The 15386-nt window shown below is 38.6% G+C and overlaps 1 protein-coding gene across 4 annotated transcripts; it reads left to right on the top strand.

Annotated features, from left to right (window-relative positions):
- Positions 1 to 1329: 1329 nt before the first annotated feature.
- LOC132053614 (peptidyl-prolyl cis-trans isomerase FKBP20-2, chloroplastic) lies at positions 1330 to 14928 on the top strand. Of its 4 annotated transcripts, none has more exons than XM_059445697.1 (8): positions 1330 to 1487; positions 3150 to 3240; positions 3302 to 3522; positions 3664 to 3773; positions 12320 to 12428; positions 12515 to 12591; positions 14578 to 14644; positions 14735 to 14928. In XM_059445697.1, exons 1-7 carry the CDS (start codon positions 1442 to 1444, stop codon positions 14638 to 14640), a joined length of 717 nt encoding a protein of 238 aa, XP_059301680.1. In that variant the 5' UTR covers positions 1330 to 1441; the 3' UTR covers positions 14641 to 14644; positions 14735 to 14928. The 4 variants fall into 4 exon arrangements, with proteins under 4 accessions (XP_059301680.1, XP_059301681.1, XP_059301679.1 ...); XM_059445698.1 differs by having other exon boundaries at positions 14589 to 14644; XM_059445696.1 differs by lacking the exon at positions 14578 to 14644.
- The last annotated feature ends 458 nt before the right edge of the window (positions 14929 to 15386 follow it).

Raw genomic sequence — 15386 nt, forward strand, 5'->3', positions numbered from 1 at the left:
AGAATACTGAACATAAGGATGGGATAGGACCCCGCCATGCCCCAAATATGTACACCAGAAGAATATACCAATGAACGGCAACTCCGGGGTAGTAGAGTGCTCCCCGTGTATCTTGATGTGCTCCTAAGTATTCCGCACCGTCTCCTATTTTTTGGGCATGAACACAACGCCCATAAAAGAAAAGGACATCAATACGAGCAATGTACTGAGCATGTAAGGCATAAATGATAATAATGACATGATAAAGAAGTAAGATAACATAAAATCAATAGATAACCTGCAACTGATTGCCCCTTAAGGCGGATTCATACATGCTAAGTTACATCATAAAAAAAATTATGTCATGGATACATGTATAAGCTGCCCGTCCATATGCTACGAAGATATTCATCCCTCATTAGCCGGACCAAGCCTCCCGCGTTCGGGAAATTTATCTCATGCCGTCCACTAGTGGTGTCTGCTCATGCCATATAGACATGGTGCAATAAGTCGCCCGCTTTAGCGGTGCTGCCCGGCCATCTAGGCACGGTCTAATCCTACATATACATAGCACATAGCATGTATGAGAGTTCCAGGAAACTACGTCTCTATCGGAGTGACGTAAGGTCGGGGACCTCGGATTGCATTATGGAATAATCATGATCGTCATATCTCACCTTGAAGGAACTAGTATTATAAGATGAGACTAGCAACAATGAATAACATCAAAGAATCCATATAACAAGATCATTATCCTCATAATAGCATCATATCATAAGCTTTAGAATCTCTATGAATGCAATTATCATAATCATCATCATCGAAGAACATATCTCATCTCTTTCTCATGATAAGCTACTTAACAATCTTTCACTCTCATCTATGGATATAAGAAAGTCATGGAAATGTACAAGGAAGAAATGGGTTTCAAGATATGAAATCGTGAAATTAGGGATTCACTTTCCTAATTTCAGCATATGTAATTATTTTTGCTTTACAGACCCTTGCAGTTTCTTTTGTTTACTTTTTGAACTCGCTTTTGAGATTATATAAAATCAGCCCCCTTTTGGGCTATAATTTTTTTTTTTTTTAAAAAAAACATACTCACTTTGTTTTAATTTATGTGAATCCATTTGACTGGGCACGACATTTAAGAAAGAGTAAAGACTTTTGAAACTTGCAGTTCAAAATAAGTCTTGAATATTTGTGTGGCTTTAAATTATTTTATAAAGTAAATTTATTTTCAATTAGAAAAGAGGTCATTTATTTTGGTACGAACTAAAAAAAAATAGGCTCACATAAATTGAAAGAAACTGAGGGAGTACTATAATTAAAGGAAGAAAAGACCCTTTTCCCTTGTTGATAAATAGTTAGTTCTATAGCATCCGAAGTGAAGATAAAGTAGATTTCTTGCCCAAATAAACGGCAAAGCAGCCTTTTTTGCAACAGAAATAACAAAGCCATGCTGCTGAACTCTTCATTTCTTCTCTCCAATATTTCTTTTCCATGTAATTCCTCTCTCTTTTTCTTTCAGAAATAACACAGTTTTTCTTAATATATAAATTATGGAACTTTTTGTGTTCTTTTGCTTTCTTGTATCTGAAAGCTTTGGCCCTTTTCTTTGTTCTTTTCCCATTTGGAAAATGTTTGAGGAATTTGTGGGTTTATTGAGCTGAGTTCTTTTTTCTTTCCCTTTTCTTCCATTTTTAGAGATATTAGACGTGATTTCCATGCCATGTTCACTTTGATAGCTCTGCTATGAAGAACAATGTGAATGCCTTTTTCTTGTTTGATCTTACTTCCAGCTTTAATTAAATGCTAAATTATCCCCAAGAATTCTCTGAAAGTTCCTAAGTGGGTGTTTGTACATAAAAATGTGAAATTTGAAAGGAAAAAAAAAAGTAGTAAAGTAGTATTTGGAAAGAAGTTGAAAAATGGTATCTAGAAATTGGAGTTGTGTTTGGACATGAATACAACTTGGAGAAATGTTTAATTTTTGTGAGAGATTTGGAATGAAAAATGTGAAAATGGGTATTTGGAGTTTCTCAAATTCCGGAAAATTGTAGCAATTCTATCTCCAAACATGATTGTATTCCGGAAAAAAGTGAAAATTATCCATAGCCAAACAGGCCTTAACATATTGTTCTAGCAACTACAACTGTTACGCCTCAATTCCAAGCTATTAGGTTTAGCTATATGAATTGGCTACACTTGATACATTTCATTCCAATATTATGCGTTCCTCGGAGTGCATGTGCCAATGCATTCGATATTGGGATGATTCATCATAATTAACTAGTTTCAACTTGACTGTTTAACTTACTATCCTCCTCCTTTTATCTAGGCTTTGGAGTGGCAATGTGAACTTATATAGGATTCTATGTCTACACAGGGAACAATTTGTTTTAAGCAGTTGAAATCATTGTTTATTTTATGGATTAACAGAATCCCTAGCTTATAACTTTAGCAGCTTCTTAACCATTTCAAGGGGTGTGTTTATTACTTCCTATTTGAGATATTTGATACGAGAGGCAAGAGTCTTGCAATGGCCATGAGCTTCTCGCCCGTTTCTTGCCAAGCGAGACCCTCTTTATTAACTGTAGCATAGTGTTCTAAGTTTAAACTTATACAAGTAAAACTCTTGGATACTGTCTTAGAGCTTGAGAAGAATCAATTCAAATTCCATAAATTTTTTCTGGGGTTTGAACTTATAAAGGTTCAAATGTCATGAATTTCTTCTAGAGTTTGAACCTTCCATTTCAAACTCGAGGAACTTTTTGAACTCCAACATATTATGCTGGAGTTCACATGCAACAAATTTGAACTTCAGCATACTGTGCTAAAGTTTTTCTGCATTTAGCTAGAGGTAACTCTGTAGAAAATTTGTTTTTGCCATAAAAAGTGGTTGAATGAATAGAAAAGAGAAGTTGAGGGAGTTATGTGATACATGGATATGTCATATACCTTTATTGCTATGAATTTGTAGCAGGACAATTTAGCCAAATCCATAAAATGCAATATCCAGCAGAATAAAGTTTGTCTTTCATGTTTCCATCTAGTTTGCCATGAGAATACAATATAGGATCCATTAAGCAACATTTGATAGGTAACTTTATGGTTTCTCATGCATAAATCCCTTTATTAAACTACTTGCTTTATTCTCAATTCAGATACTCCTTCATCTTGTCATACAACTCAAGCTTTTCCCAGACAGAAGTCAACATCCCAGTGCTGCTTAGCTGCCTCATTACAAGATAAAAGGTAACCTAACTTTTAACCACAGTGTCAATCTTTTTGTATCTGAAATACAGAATATTTTCAGGGTTAGGGAACAGAAAGTAAATATATTGCAATATGAGGACAATATGAAGCGCAGATCTCTCCTGTTTTTTCTGATTACATCTGGCATATCTCCCGCTCTCCCCGCTTTTGGGAAAACAAAGAGCAAAAACCCGTATGATGAAAGACGGTTACTAGAGCAGAACAAACGGATCCAGAGAGAAAATAATGCCCCTGAAGAGTTTCCCAGTTTCATCAGAGAAGGTTTGTCTACCCTGTATGGGTGGAAAAGACCATGTGTAGTGCCCAAGTTTTTAAGACAACAGTAGTTTGACATCCATTTTTTCTTCTTTTGATACCATGAAACTTTATAATGTGATAGTGACTCTTGGAATCCTTTTTCAGGTTTTGAAGTTAAAGTAGTAACTTCTGATAACTATGTAAAGCGTGATTCAGGTCTTATAGTGTGGGATTTTGCTGTTGGTGAAGGTGATTGCCCAAAGGATGGTCAACAGGTTTTCTTTCATTCTTTCTTCCTGAAAAGATGTGATTTGCTTTTATTAGATTGTCATTTATCTTGAATACATCCTACTGGAAAACTAGTATACTCTTCGTCTGCTATGTTCATTCATTGCTCTACCGGGGTCATGGAACCAATATGGTGCAGTCACGGTAAAATAAGCCAGAAGAAAAGCACTTCCTTTTCTAATCCTTTGTAATTAAAATGGCATCGAGGAGATGCAAAGTACACAAATAAATCATGGCTAAACTCCTAATACAAAAACTTCCTCTTCTAGACCAGGGACTTTAACTGGAAAGCAAAAGATATGGTTTCTAAACCACAGTAAGGGAGCTGATGAAATCTAAAAAGGGAACATCATTTACAGCCTTACAGGGGATAGATTGTTCCAACTGAAAAAGTTCAAAAGGCAAAAAAAATCTTAGTCTGCTGCTGGGAGCTGGGATGCCATCAAAACATTTGAGATTCCTCTCTTTCCACCACCACCAACAACATACCCAGCGAAATCCCACAGTGTGGGGTCTGGGGAGGCAAAATAATCAAATGCACCTTACCTCCATCTCGGAAGATAGAGAGGCTGTTTCCAAGACCCTCGGCTCGAGAGAGAAAAACATGATGAGAAAAGGTCGATAGCGAGGAGCCGATTCAAAGCAATACAAAAATGAAACTAACGAAAGCGAAAAAGCCATGATAAAGCAATGATAGAAAAAACGAAACGAGTTACTACGGATAAATACGATAATCGTGGAAGTATAGTTGCACGAATCAAAGGACAAGAAAATGAAGATCAAAACCGCGACTACTAGTACGACGGGATACTAGCCTTCTACCCTAATCTGAGTCCTCCATAGCCTCCTATCTAAGGTCATGTCCGTTAAGCCGGAACCGCGTCATGTCCTGCCTAAGCACCTCTCCCCATACTTCTTCTCGCTTACCTCACCTCTCTTCGAAACCGTCCATAGCCAACCTTTCACACCTCCGCACCGGGGCATCTCGTCTCTCCTCCTCACACGCCCAAACCATCCCGCCCGCGCTTCCCGCATCTTGTCCTCCACATTGACGCCACTCCCACCTTTATCTCTGGACATTCATTCCTAATTCTATCTCGCCCGGTGTGCCCACACATCCATCGCAACATTCTCATTTCTCGCAACTTTCATCTTCCGGACTCGCGAGTTCTCGATCGCTCAAAGACCCGCCCCGTACAACAAAGTCGGTCTCACTACCACTTTGTAGAACTTGCCTTTAAGCTTTGGTGACACCTTCTTATCACACAGCAGTCCTGAAGCGAGCCTCCATTTCGACCACCCTGCACCAATACGATGCGTGACATCATCATCAATAGCCCCATCTCCTTGTACAATAGACCCAAGATACTTAAAGCTTCTTTTCTTTTGGATGGCCTGGGTACCCAGCCTCACTTCCACGCCAGCCTCATGTGTCTCGTCACTAAACTTACACTCCATGTACTCTGTCTTGGTCCTACTCAACTTGAACCCTTTAGACTCCAGAGTTTGTCTCCAAACCTCCAGCTTAGCATTCACTCCGTTGCGGGTCTCGTCAATCAGGACTATGTCATCCGCGAATAGCATGCACCATGGCACCTCACTTTCCTCTCTTTCCACCGACACCAAAAAATACATGCTGGAATCATCTGCCAGGTCTTCTTGATGGTACTGTAACTTCCCATAGGTCCAATTAATTCCAAAAGGTGAAAGATACGTGTTCTATGTATCTGGGGCGACTGGACAATGTAGGAACAAGTGATTGAATGACTCTAGGCTGTTCTGGCACATGTAGCATCTGTTAACCAACTGAAAATTCCTCCTGCATAGGTTGTCTTGGGTTAGAATAGCATCTGTTAGGGCTGCCCAGGGGAAGCATATGACTTTTGTTGGAAGTTCAGTCTTCCATATTAGTTTCAATGGCCAGTGATCTTTTATTCCCTTCCTTCACAGTGTACATTCCTTTTTCAGAGCTACCCCATCTTAAGCTATCTGAGTTTAGAGGAAGCATTGAGAATCCTTCAAGTACTTTGAAAAAATCAATAAGCTCATTAAGTTCCCAGTCCTGCACGTTCCTCCTGAAGTGAGGATCCCAAATTTCACCTGCTCTATTTTGTGCCACTGATGAGTCACGGTCAGGTGCTCTCTGGTAAAGGTTTGGGTGAGAGGCTCTGAGACGTTGGTTGTTAAGCCACCTGTCCTTCCAAAATGTAACAGTTCTGCCATTCCCAATCTCGAAGGACACCTCATGAAAGAATTCATCTTTCAGGTTGTTAATATGCTTCCAAGGGCCAATTCCATGAGGAGCTCTGTTCTGTTTGGTGCTCCATCTGTCTTGCCTTCCTTTATGTAATTGTTTTGGTAGAAGCTGTCACTGCACAGGTGATGGTGTCTAATACTGCAGTCTTTTACTATTTTTAGTTTGTAATAAGATGATTCTTGGATGTCTGTATTATGGGAAAAACACCGAATATCAAGAAAGCAAAACTTGGATGAAGTTCCAGTCTTTGAAGGAACTAATATGTGGAAATATTTCCCTAATTCCTCGTGTTAGTCCTTGAGAACCTGTTATATTATTGTCAAAATCTCTTTACGGACCTTTTTAAAAGCCTCTCAGTTTCGTAGTGTTAAAAAGTTGATTCTCTCCCCTTGATGTAAAACATTTATGTGCTTTTATTGTTCCGGTGGTCTATTCATTAACATATCTTACTCTTCCGATAGTGGTTTTCCTCTGCCCAATGTAGCTTATGCTAGAAATACTTCAGCGACGGGCAAAGTATGTCATTGTTGATTGGCTTTTATGGATTTTAGAGTACCAAAACAAAATCTCACATACTCGATATGATTCAATTTTAAATACCTGTGTTCCTTACTTTGCCATTACTGAACCGAAAGCTTGGTAAGTTAGTATCATCTTTCACACCTGAGTTTTATGAAGTTAACTAAGGACAATCATTGTGAAATTCTATTCTGACATATGCATTGTTGATGAATGCAAAAGAGCTGACTTAGGCTGATTATACTGTTACTAAGCTTGGTTGGGCGTAGTTCAAATTGGCACCTGGGCCTAGTGATGATCCTTTCATATTTGACTATATTTACAAAAAGACCAAGACAAACGGGATTTGTTATCTTAATAGATATTCAGATTAAAAATTAAAGGGAACAAAGGTAGGTTTAATGGCATTAAGAAATGATAAACAGATTACTTGTTGCCGATAGATGTGTGGGCATACTCGGAGAGATATGATTAGTGTTAGAGAATCATAAATATATATGTTTCCTTGTGTATAATATTCTAGCTGATTTCTAGGGATTTAGATATCTAGTTACCTTAGCTAGCCTTTCCTTTACCTGTATTTAAATCATTGTATTCTTTGAATAATAGACAAGTTATTCTCTGCATACCTTCTCTGAATTACATGGTATCAGAGCGGGCTTTAATAGTTCGTCGGAGTTTTGTCAACTTCTGTCGCCGGAAGTTGTGGTGACTCATCGGAGTTGGTCAGTATCTTAGACTGGTGCTCGAGAATTGAAAATCGATCATCACCCATCTATCCAGCACCTACCGATCTACATTTATCCAGAATCTGGTTGCTGATAATTCCAGGTTTCGTGAAATCACGAGCCGGCGATTATTTCCCGGTAGGATTATTCCGGCCAGCGTGTGTGGGGGCGTGGAGGTCCACTTTGGTCTGATTTCGCACTGAAGTTTCCGGCACATTTGTTTGTGGTCTCATGATCTGTGACCGCTTTTTTTTTTTTTTTTTTTTTTTTTTTTTTTTAAAGGATAAACACCATGAACCAGGTTCATTCTTGAACATATTTGATTCTTCTTTTGCTGCTGATCAAATCAGGTTCTTTCTCGAACGGATTTGATTTCGAATCTGCTTTTGCTGCTGCTTTTCGATTTGTTTGAGACTGAATATTGTGTTAAATCTGCTAGTGATTGAGTCTAAACTTTACGATTATAGTTTGACTCTGTTGCTCTTTGAAATTGTTTGCTGGGAATATTTTCCGGTATTAAGGAAAGCTGTCTTTCCAATATTTTGACTGTTGGGAGAGCAAATCTTCAACGTGGTCTGCATTTGGTGGAATAACCTGTTGGTTTGTTCAGTGATTTCTCTTTGGTGTAAAGTGGTTGGTCTTTGGTTGTCATTACTCTGTTGGTTATTGGTGTTCTAATCTGTCTCAAGATATTGCGATTTGCCCACAAAAAAAAAAAAAAAAAAATCTGTTGGAAAATGAATAGAGGAGGAAAGGTTGCACATAACAATGACTTTAGTAGCGTTGCCTGTCATTATTGCCATGAACTGGGACATATGAAATGGTATTGTAAGAAATTGCAAGGTCGCAATCAGAGAACTCAAGGGGGTAATCCTATTGTTGCTTCTACTCCATCTTCTGATAAAACAATTCTGGTTTCAGCTAAGGATTTTGATAAATTTTCTCAATATCAGAAATCATTAAAAGAATATCCTTCAGTTAATACACCTTGTTGAGTTCGCCAAATTCTCTCAGTGTCAGAAGTCATTGAAGGAATCTACAGTTCGCCAAATTCTCTCGGCGTCAAAAGTCATTGAAGGAATCTACTTCAGTTCTTACCCTTGCTGAGTCAGGAAAAACATGTCTTATTTCTTCTTCAAGCAAATATGTGATTGATTCCGGAGCTACAAATCACATGACAGGTAATCCTAATATATTTTCCACCTTTCATTCACACGAAGCACCCTCTCCAGTTACTGTAGCGGATGGATCAACTTGTAATAATGTTGGATATGGGACTGTTAAACCAACCTCCTCTATTACCCTATCATCTTGTATTAAGTCTTCCAAAGTTGGCTTTTACTTTGATTTCTGTTAGCAAAATTACCAGAGACCTTAATTGTTATATTTCGTTTTTTCCCGATCATCGTCTGTTTCGTGATCTTAAGACGAATCAGGTTATTGGTAAAGGATATGTATCTGGTGATCTATACATCCTTGATGAATGGAAGCCTCACTCTGTTGCCTGCTCTAGTGTCGTGTCTCCATTTGAAGCACATTGTCGATTGGGACATCCTTCTCTACGTCTGTTGAAGAAGCTCTGTCCTCAGTTCCAAAATATTTCTTCATCGGAATGTGAGTCATGTCGATTTGCAAAACATCATCGTAGCTCACTAAGTCGAAAGGTTAATAAGTGAGCGGAGTTGGCTTTTGAGTTAGTTCATTCTGATGTGTGGGGACCATGTCCTGCCGTTTCCAAAACTAGGCACAAGTATTTTGTCACTTTTGTGAATGATTTCTCTCGGATGACTTGGATTCATTTTATGAAGAGTCGCTCGGAAGTGTTTACTCACTTTTGTGCCTTCTGCACTGAAGTCAAAACTCAATTCAATGCTTTGGTACGTATTCTAAGGATTTCAGTCGTATATGAGACAACACGGTATTCTCCATCAGTCTTCATGTGTTGATACGCCCTCTCAAAATGGAGTTGCTGAGAGGAAAAATAGGCATCTACTTGAGACAGCTCGAGCACTTTTGTTCCAAATGAAGGTTCCTAAACAGTTTTGGGCAGATGCTGTCTCTACGGCTTGTTTTTTGATTAATCGCATGCCATCGACTGTGCTTGCTGGTAATATGCCTTGCAGTGTTCTTTTCCCAAACAAGTCACTATTTCTAATGGAGCCTGAGGTGTTTGGAAGCACATGTTATGTTCGAGATGTTCGACCATCTGTTACCAAGTTGGAAAGGCATTGGAGTGCATTTTTCTGGGCTATTCTCGCCTTCAGAAAGGGTATCGTTGTTATTCTACTGCACTTGGAAAATATCTGTTATCAACTGATGTTGCATTTTTTGGAAACTACACCATTCTTCTATGCACCTCCCGTTTCTACAAGTCAGGGGGAGGAAGATGAATGGCTAGTCTACCAGGTTACTAGGGTTGTGCCAAAAAGATCAGATGATGTTGTTTCTCATACATCGCCCATTTCAGTTGATCACCAATCGACTATTATACCTGCCGCACCAGATCCACCTACAAGACCGCCAATTGATCAGGTTTACTCTAGGAGGTGAGAGACTAATGATACATACCCTACACCAGTTTCTTCATCATCAGATCTTCCGGAAAATCTTAACCTTCCTATTGCTCTTCGCAAAGGTACACGTACTTGCAAATCCACATATTCCATTGCTAATTTTGTTTCCTATGACCACTTATCTGCAAAGTCTAGATCTTTGATTGCGTCTCTAGACTCCATTACTGTACCCAAAACAGTGAAAGAGGCTTTGAATCATCCTGGATGGTCTGAAGCAATGCTTGAGGAAATACATGCCTTAGAGGAAAATCACACTTGGGATTTAGTGGATTTACCTAGTGGAATGAAAGCAGTGGGTTGCAAATGGGTCTTTGCGGTGAAAGTTAACCCAGATGGCTCTTTGGCGAGACTTAAGGCTAGACTTGTGGCTAAAGGGTATGCTCAAACTTATGGGGTGGATTATTCAGACACCTTCTCCCCGGTTGCCAAACTCACTTCTGTCCGCTTGTTCATTTCTCTAGCTGCTTCGGAGAATTGGCCTTTGCATCAGTTAGATATCAAGAATGCATTCCTTCATGCTAATCTCCATGTAGAGGTTTATATGGAGCAACCACCAGGTTTTGTTGCTCAGGGGATCCGTCATTTGAAGAAGTCCTTGTATGGCTTGAAGCAAAGTCCCTGGGCTTGGTTTGAAAATTTAGTGAGGTAGTTCAGGAGTTTGGACTGAAAAAGAGCAAATGTGATCATTCAGTCTTCTACAGGCAATCATCGGCTGGAACTGTTCTCCTTGTTGTATATGTTGATGATATTGTTATTACAGGAAGCGATTATGCAGGAATCTCTTCTCTCAAGTCTTTCTTGCATACTAAGTTTAACACGAAAGACTTGGGACAACTGAAATACTTCTTAGGAGTGGAAGTCGCTAGAAGCAAGAAGGGAATTTTTCTATCTCAGAGGAAGTATATTCTTGACCTTCTTGCAGACACTGGAAAGTTGGCAGCCAAACCCTGCAGTACTCCAATGGTTCCCGGTGTACATCTTATGAAAGATGATGGTGATCCTTTTGATGATCCGGAGAGATATAGAAGGTTGGTTGGAAAGTTAAACTACCTTACTGTGACTCGTCCGGATATTGCTTTTGCGGTAAGTGTAGTTAGTCAGTTCATGTCCGCACCTACGGTCAAACATTGGGAAGCTTTGGAACAGATTCTATGTTACTTGAAAAGAGCTCCTGGACTTGCCATATTGTATAGCAATCACGGCCATACTCGTGTGGAGTGTTTTGCAGATGCTGGATCCAAAATTGATAGAAGATCTACTACAGGCTACTGTTCTTTGTTGGAGGAAACCTAATATCATGGAGGAGTAAGAAGCAAGGTGTTGTATCTCGATCCAGTGCAGAATCCGAGTACAGAGCTATGTCACAGTCTACGTGTGAGATTATGTGGATACATCATCTTTTAACTGAAATTGGGTTAAAGCATTATACACGAGCAAAACTTTGGTGTGATAATCAAGCTGCTTTTCATATTGCCTCAAATCCAGTGTATCATGAAAGAACAAAACATATTGAGGTTGATTGTCATTTTATTTGTGAGATTCAGGAAAACCTGATTTCCACTGGCTACGTGAAGATGGGAGAGCAACTAGCTGATGTGGTCACAAAAGCATTGAATGGAACTCGAGTTGATTACCTTTGTAACAAGCTGGGCATGATCAATATCTATGCTCCAGCTTGAGGGGGAGTGTTAGAGAATCATAAATATATATGTTTCCTTGTGTATAATATTCTAGCAGATTTCTAGGGATTTAGATATCTAGTTACCTTAGTTAGCCTTTTCTTTACCTGTATTTAAATCATTGTATTTTTTGAATAATAGACAAGCTATTCTGTGCGTCAATGACGGGACAAGGTGGTAGTGGCATCAATGACAGACAAGATGAGGGAAGCGAGGCTAAAATGGTTCGGACATGTGGAGAGGAAGTATGAGAGGTTGGCTGTAGCAGGAGTTAGGTAGAGGTAGGCCAAAGAAGAGCTGGGGGGAGGTGATTAGACAGGACATGACACATCTTCAGCTGACTGAGGACATGACCTTAGATAGGAAGGTATGGAGGTCGAGGATTAGGGTAGAAGGGTAGTAGGTAGCTTAGGGAGGGGGGAGTACCTGTAGTGCATTAATTATTCTCCTCTTTCCTTTTAGTAGTAGTAATCAGTTATCGCATAATCACTTATTCTTCGTTGTGTATTACTATATGTTGCAGCATTTATTTTGTATCTTGCTATTTTGTTGTCTACTTCCTTAGAATGCTGCGTCGGATAACTTTCTTTTATGACAAGGGTCTATCAGAACAACCTCTCTGCCTCACAAAGGTAGGGGTAAGGTCCGTGTACATCCTACCCTCCCTGTACCCCACTTGTGAGATTACACTGGGTATGTTGTTGTTGTTGTTGCATTACTTGTTGCTGATTTTTTGAATTGCTGCATTCATCCCCGAATTTGTTTGACCATTGGCAGGTGACATTCCACTATATTGGTTATAATGAGTCTGGACGTCGTATTGACAGCACATACCTTCAAGGTAAACCTGCAAACATTCGGATGGGCACTAAAGCATTGGTCCCAGGTGATCTAAGCAAACACACAATGTCATAACTTTTTACCTCTCAGATATGAGAAAATTTTGGAATAAGCAGAAAAGGACGATTGCAGGTTTTGAGGAAGGAATTAGAGACATGAGACCTGGGGGAAAAAGGAGAATAATCATACCTCCAGAATTAGGACCTCCGGTAAGTGTCCTTAAATATCATCCTCAAGTAGATTCTTTTATAATTAGTATCATCTAAAGTTGTATGGAATAAAATAAGCATTTAGACTGCTATGTAGTGTGTTGCATTCTTCTGATATTATTTATTTGATAAGAGTAGTGCTAACCAACAGAGGACAAGGAAGCTCTTCCTGCAATAATACCCCTTTTCCTCGCTTTAGTAATTTCTTTTGTCTCCCTGAGCCATTTGCACAGTTTGGTTTAAGTTGGAGTACTCCTTGCAAGGTTCGAAATGAGAGATTTTACCCCTAAACTATCAAAGTTGGTTAATATATACCTTCTGCAGTAATTTGAAACATGCCTTTGAACAATTGAAAAGGTCCAACTATACCCCAAACAATAGATTAAGGTCGGAATATACCCCTTATGTGGCATCCACTATATCAGCCAAATCAGACCAATTTTTCACGGTGGAAAACAATTAGTGGGAGGGGTGTATCTGAGATGAAGTATAATAGTGGGTTTTCCTAAAAGCCGAAAGGTAGATGGAGGGCATATGTAAGAGAAATCGAAAACGTTAGGGTATATTTGAATGACTTTTGAGTTTGCACAGCCTAATACATCCTCAGGATGTACCTATGTCTTAGTATAAATAAGATACAGTTTATAGAGGTAATGCTTTACTTGTTTTACCTTTTGAATTTGTGCATATAATACCCAAACATCACTTGCTATGCAAATGACCCATTCATAATAAGGAATCTAGACATTTGAAATTTTCATGTTCTAAAAACTAAATTTTGCGTTCTAAGTTGCAGATTGCATGACTGTTACACTTTATTATTATTTGTTTTCTTATTTGGGTTGACAAATGCTACACTTCACATTAGTATATAGAAGTAAGTGATCATTAAGCAATTGAAACACTTTTTAAATCAAGGCTTAATGCATATGCGGCCCCCTAAACTTGTCCTTTTTTTCATTTTGGCACCTCAACTAAGTGTTGTTCCTATTGAACCCCTGAACTTGGCCTCAAGTGTGTCTATCAAACGCAGTCCCACTTACATAGCATATATGGTGAGTTTCACTTTTTTTAGCCTTACGTGTGAATGTCAGTTGCATCCTACGTGGAATGTATTTAATATAAAATCTAATGTAAATACAATCTGAGCTTGCTCGTTGCCTTGAGCTTCCAGGTTATCCCATTCCAGCCTATCAACAGAGTAAAATTTAATGTAAATGTGTACCAAAATATTCTACTGCGCATTATTGAATTGACACTCAGATTTGCTAACACTCAGAATGTGCTTACATTAAATACATTTCACGTAGGATGCGATTCATATTCACGCGCAAGGCTAAAAGCAGAAAAAAAAAAAAAACTCACCATATATGTATGTAAGTTGGATTGTGTTTGATAGACACACTTGAGGCCAAGTTCAGGGGTTCAATAGGAACAACACTTAGTTGAGGTGCCAAAATGGAAAGGGACAAGTTTATGGGGCCGCATATGTATTAAGCCTTAAATCAATTGAGCAATTGATAAACTTCATTGCTAAATCACTGTCATTAATTTTTTTTTTCCGTCCAACTTACTGTAATACAACTTACTGATAAAGGCATTGTTTTTTGCGCGATAGTTTCAAAGCTAGGATATTATGTGCATAGATCACGGAAGTATGAGAAGAAAAGCACTTCTCTGCAGAAGATAATTTGTTCTTTCAAGAAATGTATTAGAACATTACATTTAAGCAAAGTCACCTTCAGGCAGCAATTGCAACTCCTTTGTGACTTGAGCAAAATATAGGTCGTCAACACCTTGAAAATCACATTTAGAGCCACGCTTATGCAGTTGTATTTCTTAAAACTATGTAAATTACTACTCTATTGTAAATTTTGATTATAGCTCCAAGTAATATACAGTCAAACCATCATTTGTTCCAATATTTTTTGGTTGTTATAGTGAGATCTTGTTATAGATAACATATAATATAACATCACATGAAAGATCTGTTCCAGGAAAAACATGACTGTTATAGTGATATGTTGTTATAGAGGATGGATGTTATAAAGAGGTCTGTCTGTATAGCCTTTGGTATACTGTGTCTGGAAGTTGCATAAATAGAACTGCATTTTGATATTTTTGCAATATCCATGTCTCACAGGTTGGGCCTTCAACATTTTTTAGCTCAAAACAGTTTGAAGTTTTTGACGTGGAATTGCTAGGCGTCCAAGACTGCAAGCGTAGGACAATAGGCTTCTACTCTGATGTTGTTTGCTATTGAACAAGAAGCTCATTTTGTGAATATTTCAGTCACGTCCTGTATCATTGTTATATCAGGAGAAGAGACTTTTTTTTTTTTTTTGGCCTTCTTTTCATTCTTCTTACAGCAAATAAAGAAATGGAGGAAAAGAAAAGACTAGTCTATAGAATAAAAGGTTCACTTTTTGAAACCGAGTCTCCCATCAGCCTAAGCCTTGGTGGGAGTTAGCATGTGTCAGTAAATAGGGGATGTGCTTGCGAGTTGGTGTGGACACCATCTTTTAAAAAAAAGAAAATAAGTTTATCTTTGCAAAGAAATGTTGTACTTTTGGTGACAGGCCTATAATGCATCTAAAAAGAGAAGTTTTTCTTGGCAAGTACACGCCTATATAATTTTAAGAAAAACGTAAGCACATTGCTCATCGAAGATACTGTCCTTCATTCTCAGGAATCAGGATCTACCGTCGTGCCTTGCAATTAAATAGTGCTAAATGCGGTCTTTCACCTTAACAATTGATGGCTTAACGATGGTGTGAAATATTTACATAATTAGG

This window comes from Lycium ferocissimum, chromosome 4 (genome assembly GCF_029784015.1).
Source record: "Lycium ferocissimum isolate CSIRO_LF1 chromosome 4, AGI_CSIRO_Lferr_CH_V1, whole genome shotgun sequence".
NCBI classification, from domain to species: Eukaryota; Viridiplantae; Streptophyta; class Magnoliopsida; order Solanales; family Solanaceae; genus Lycium; species Lycium ferocissimum.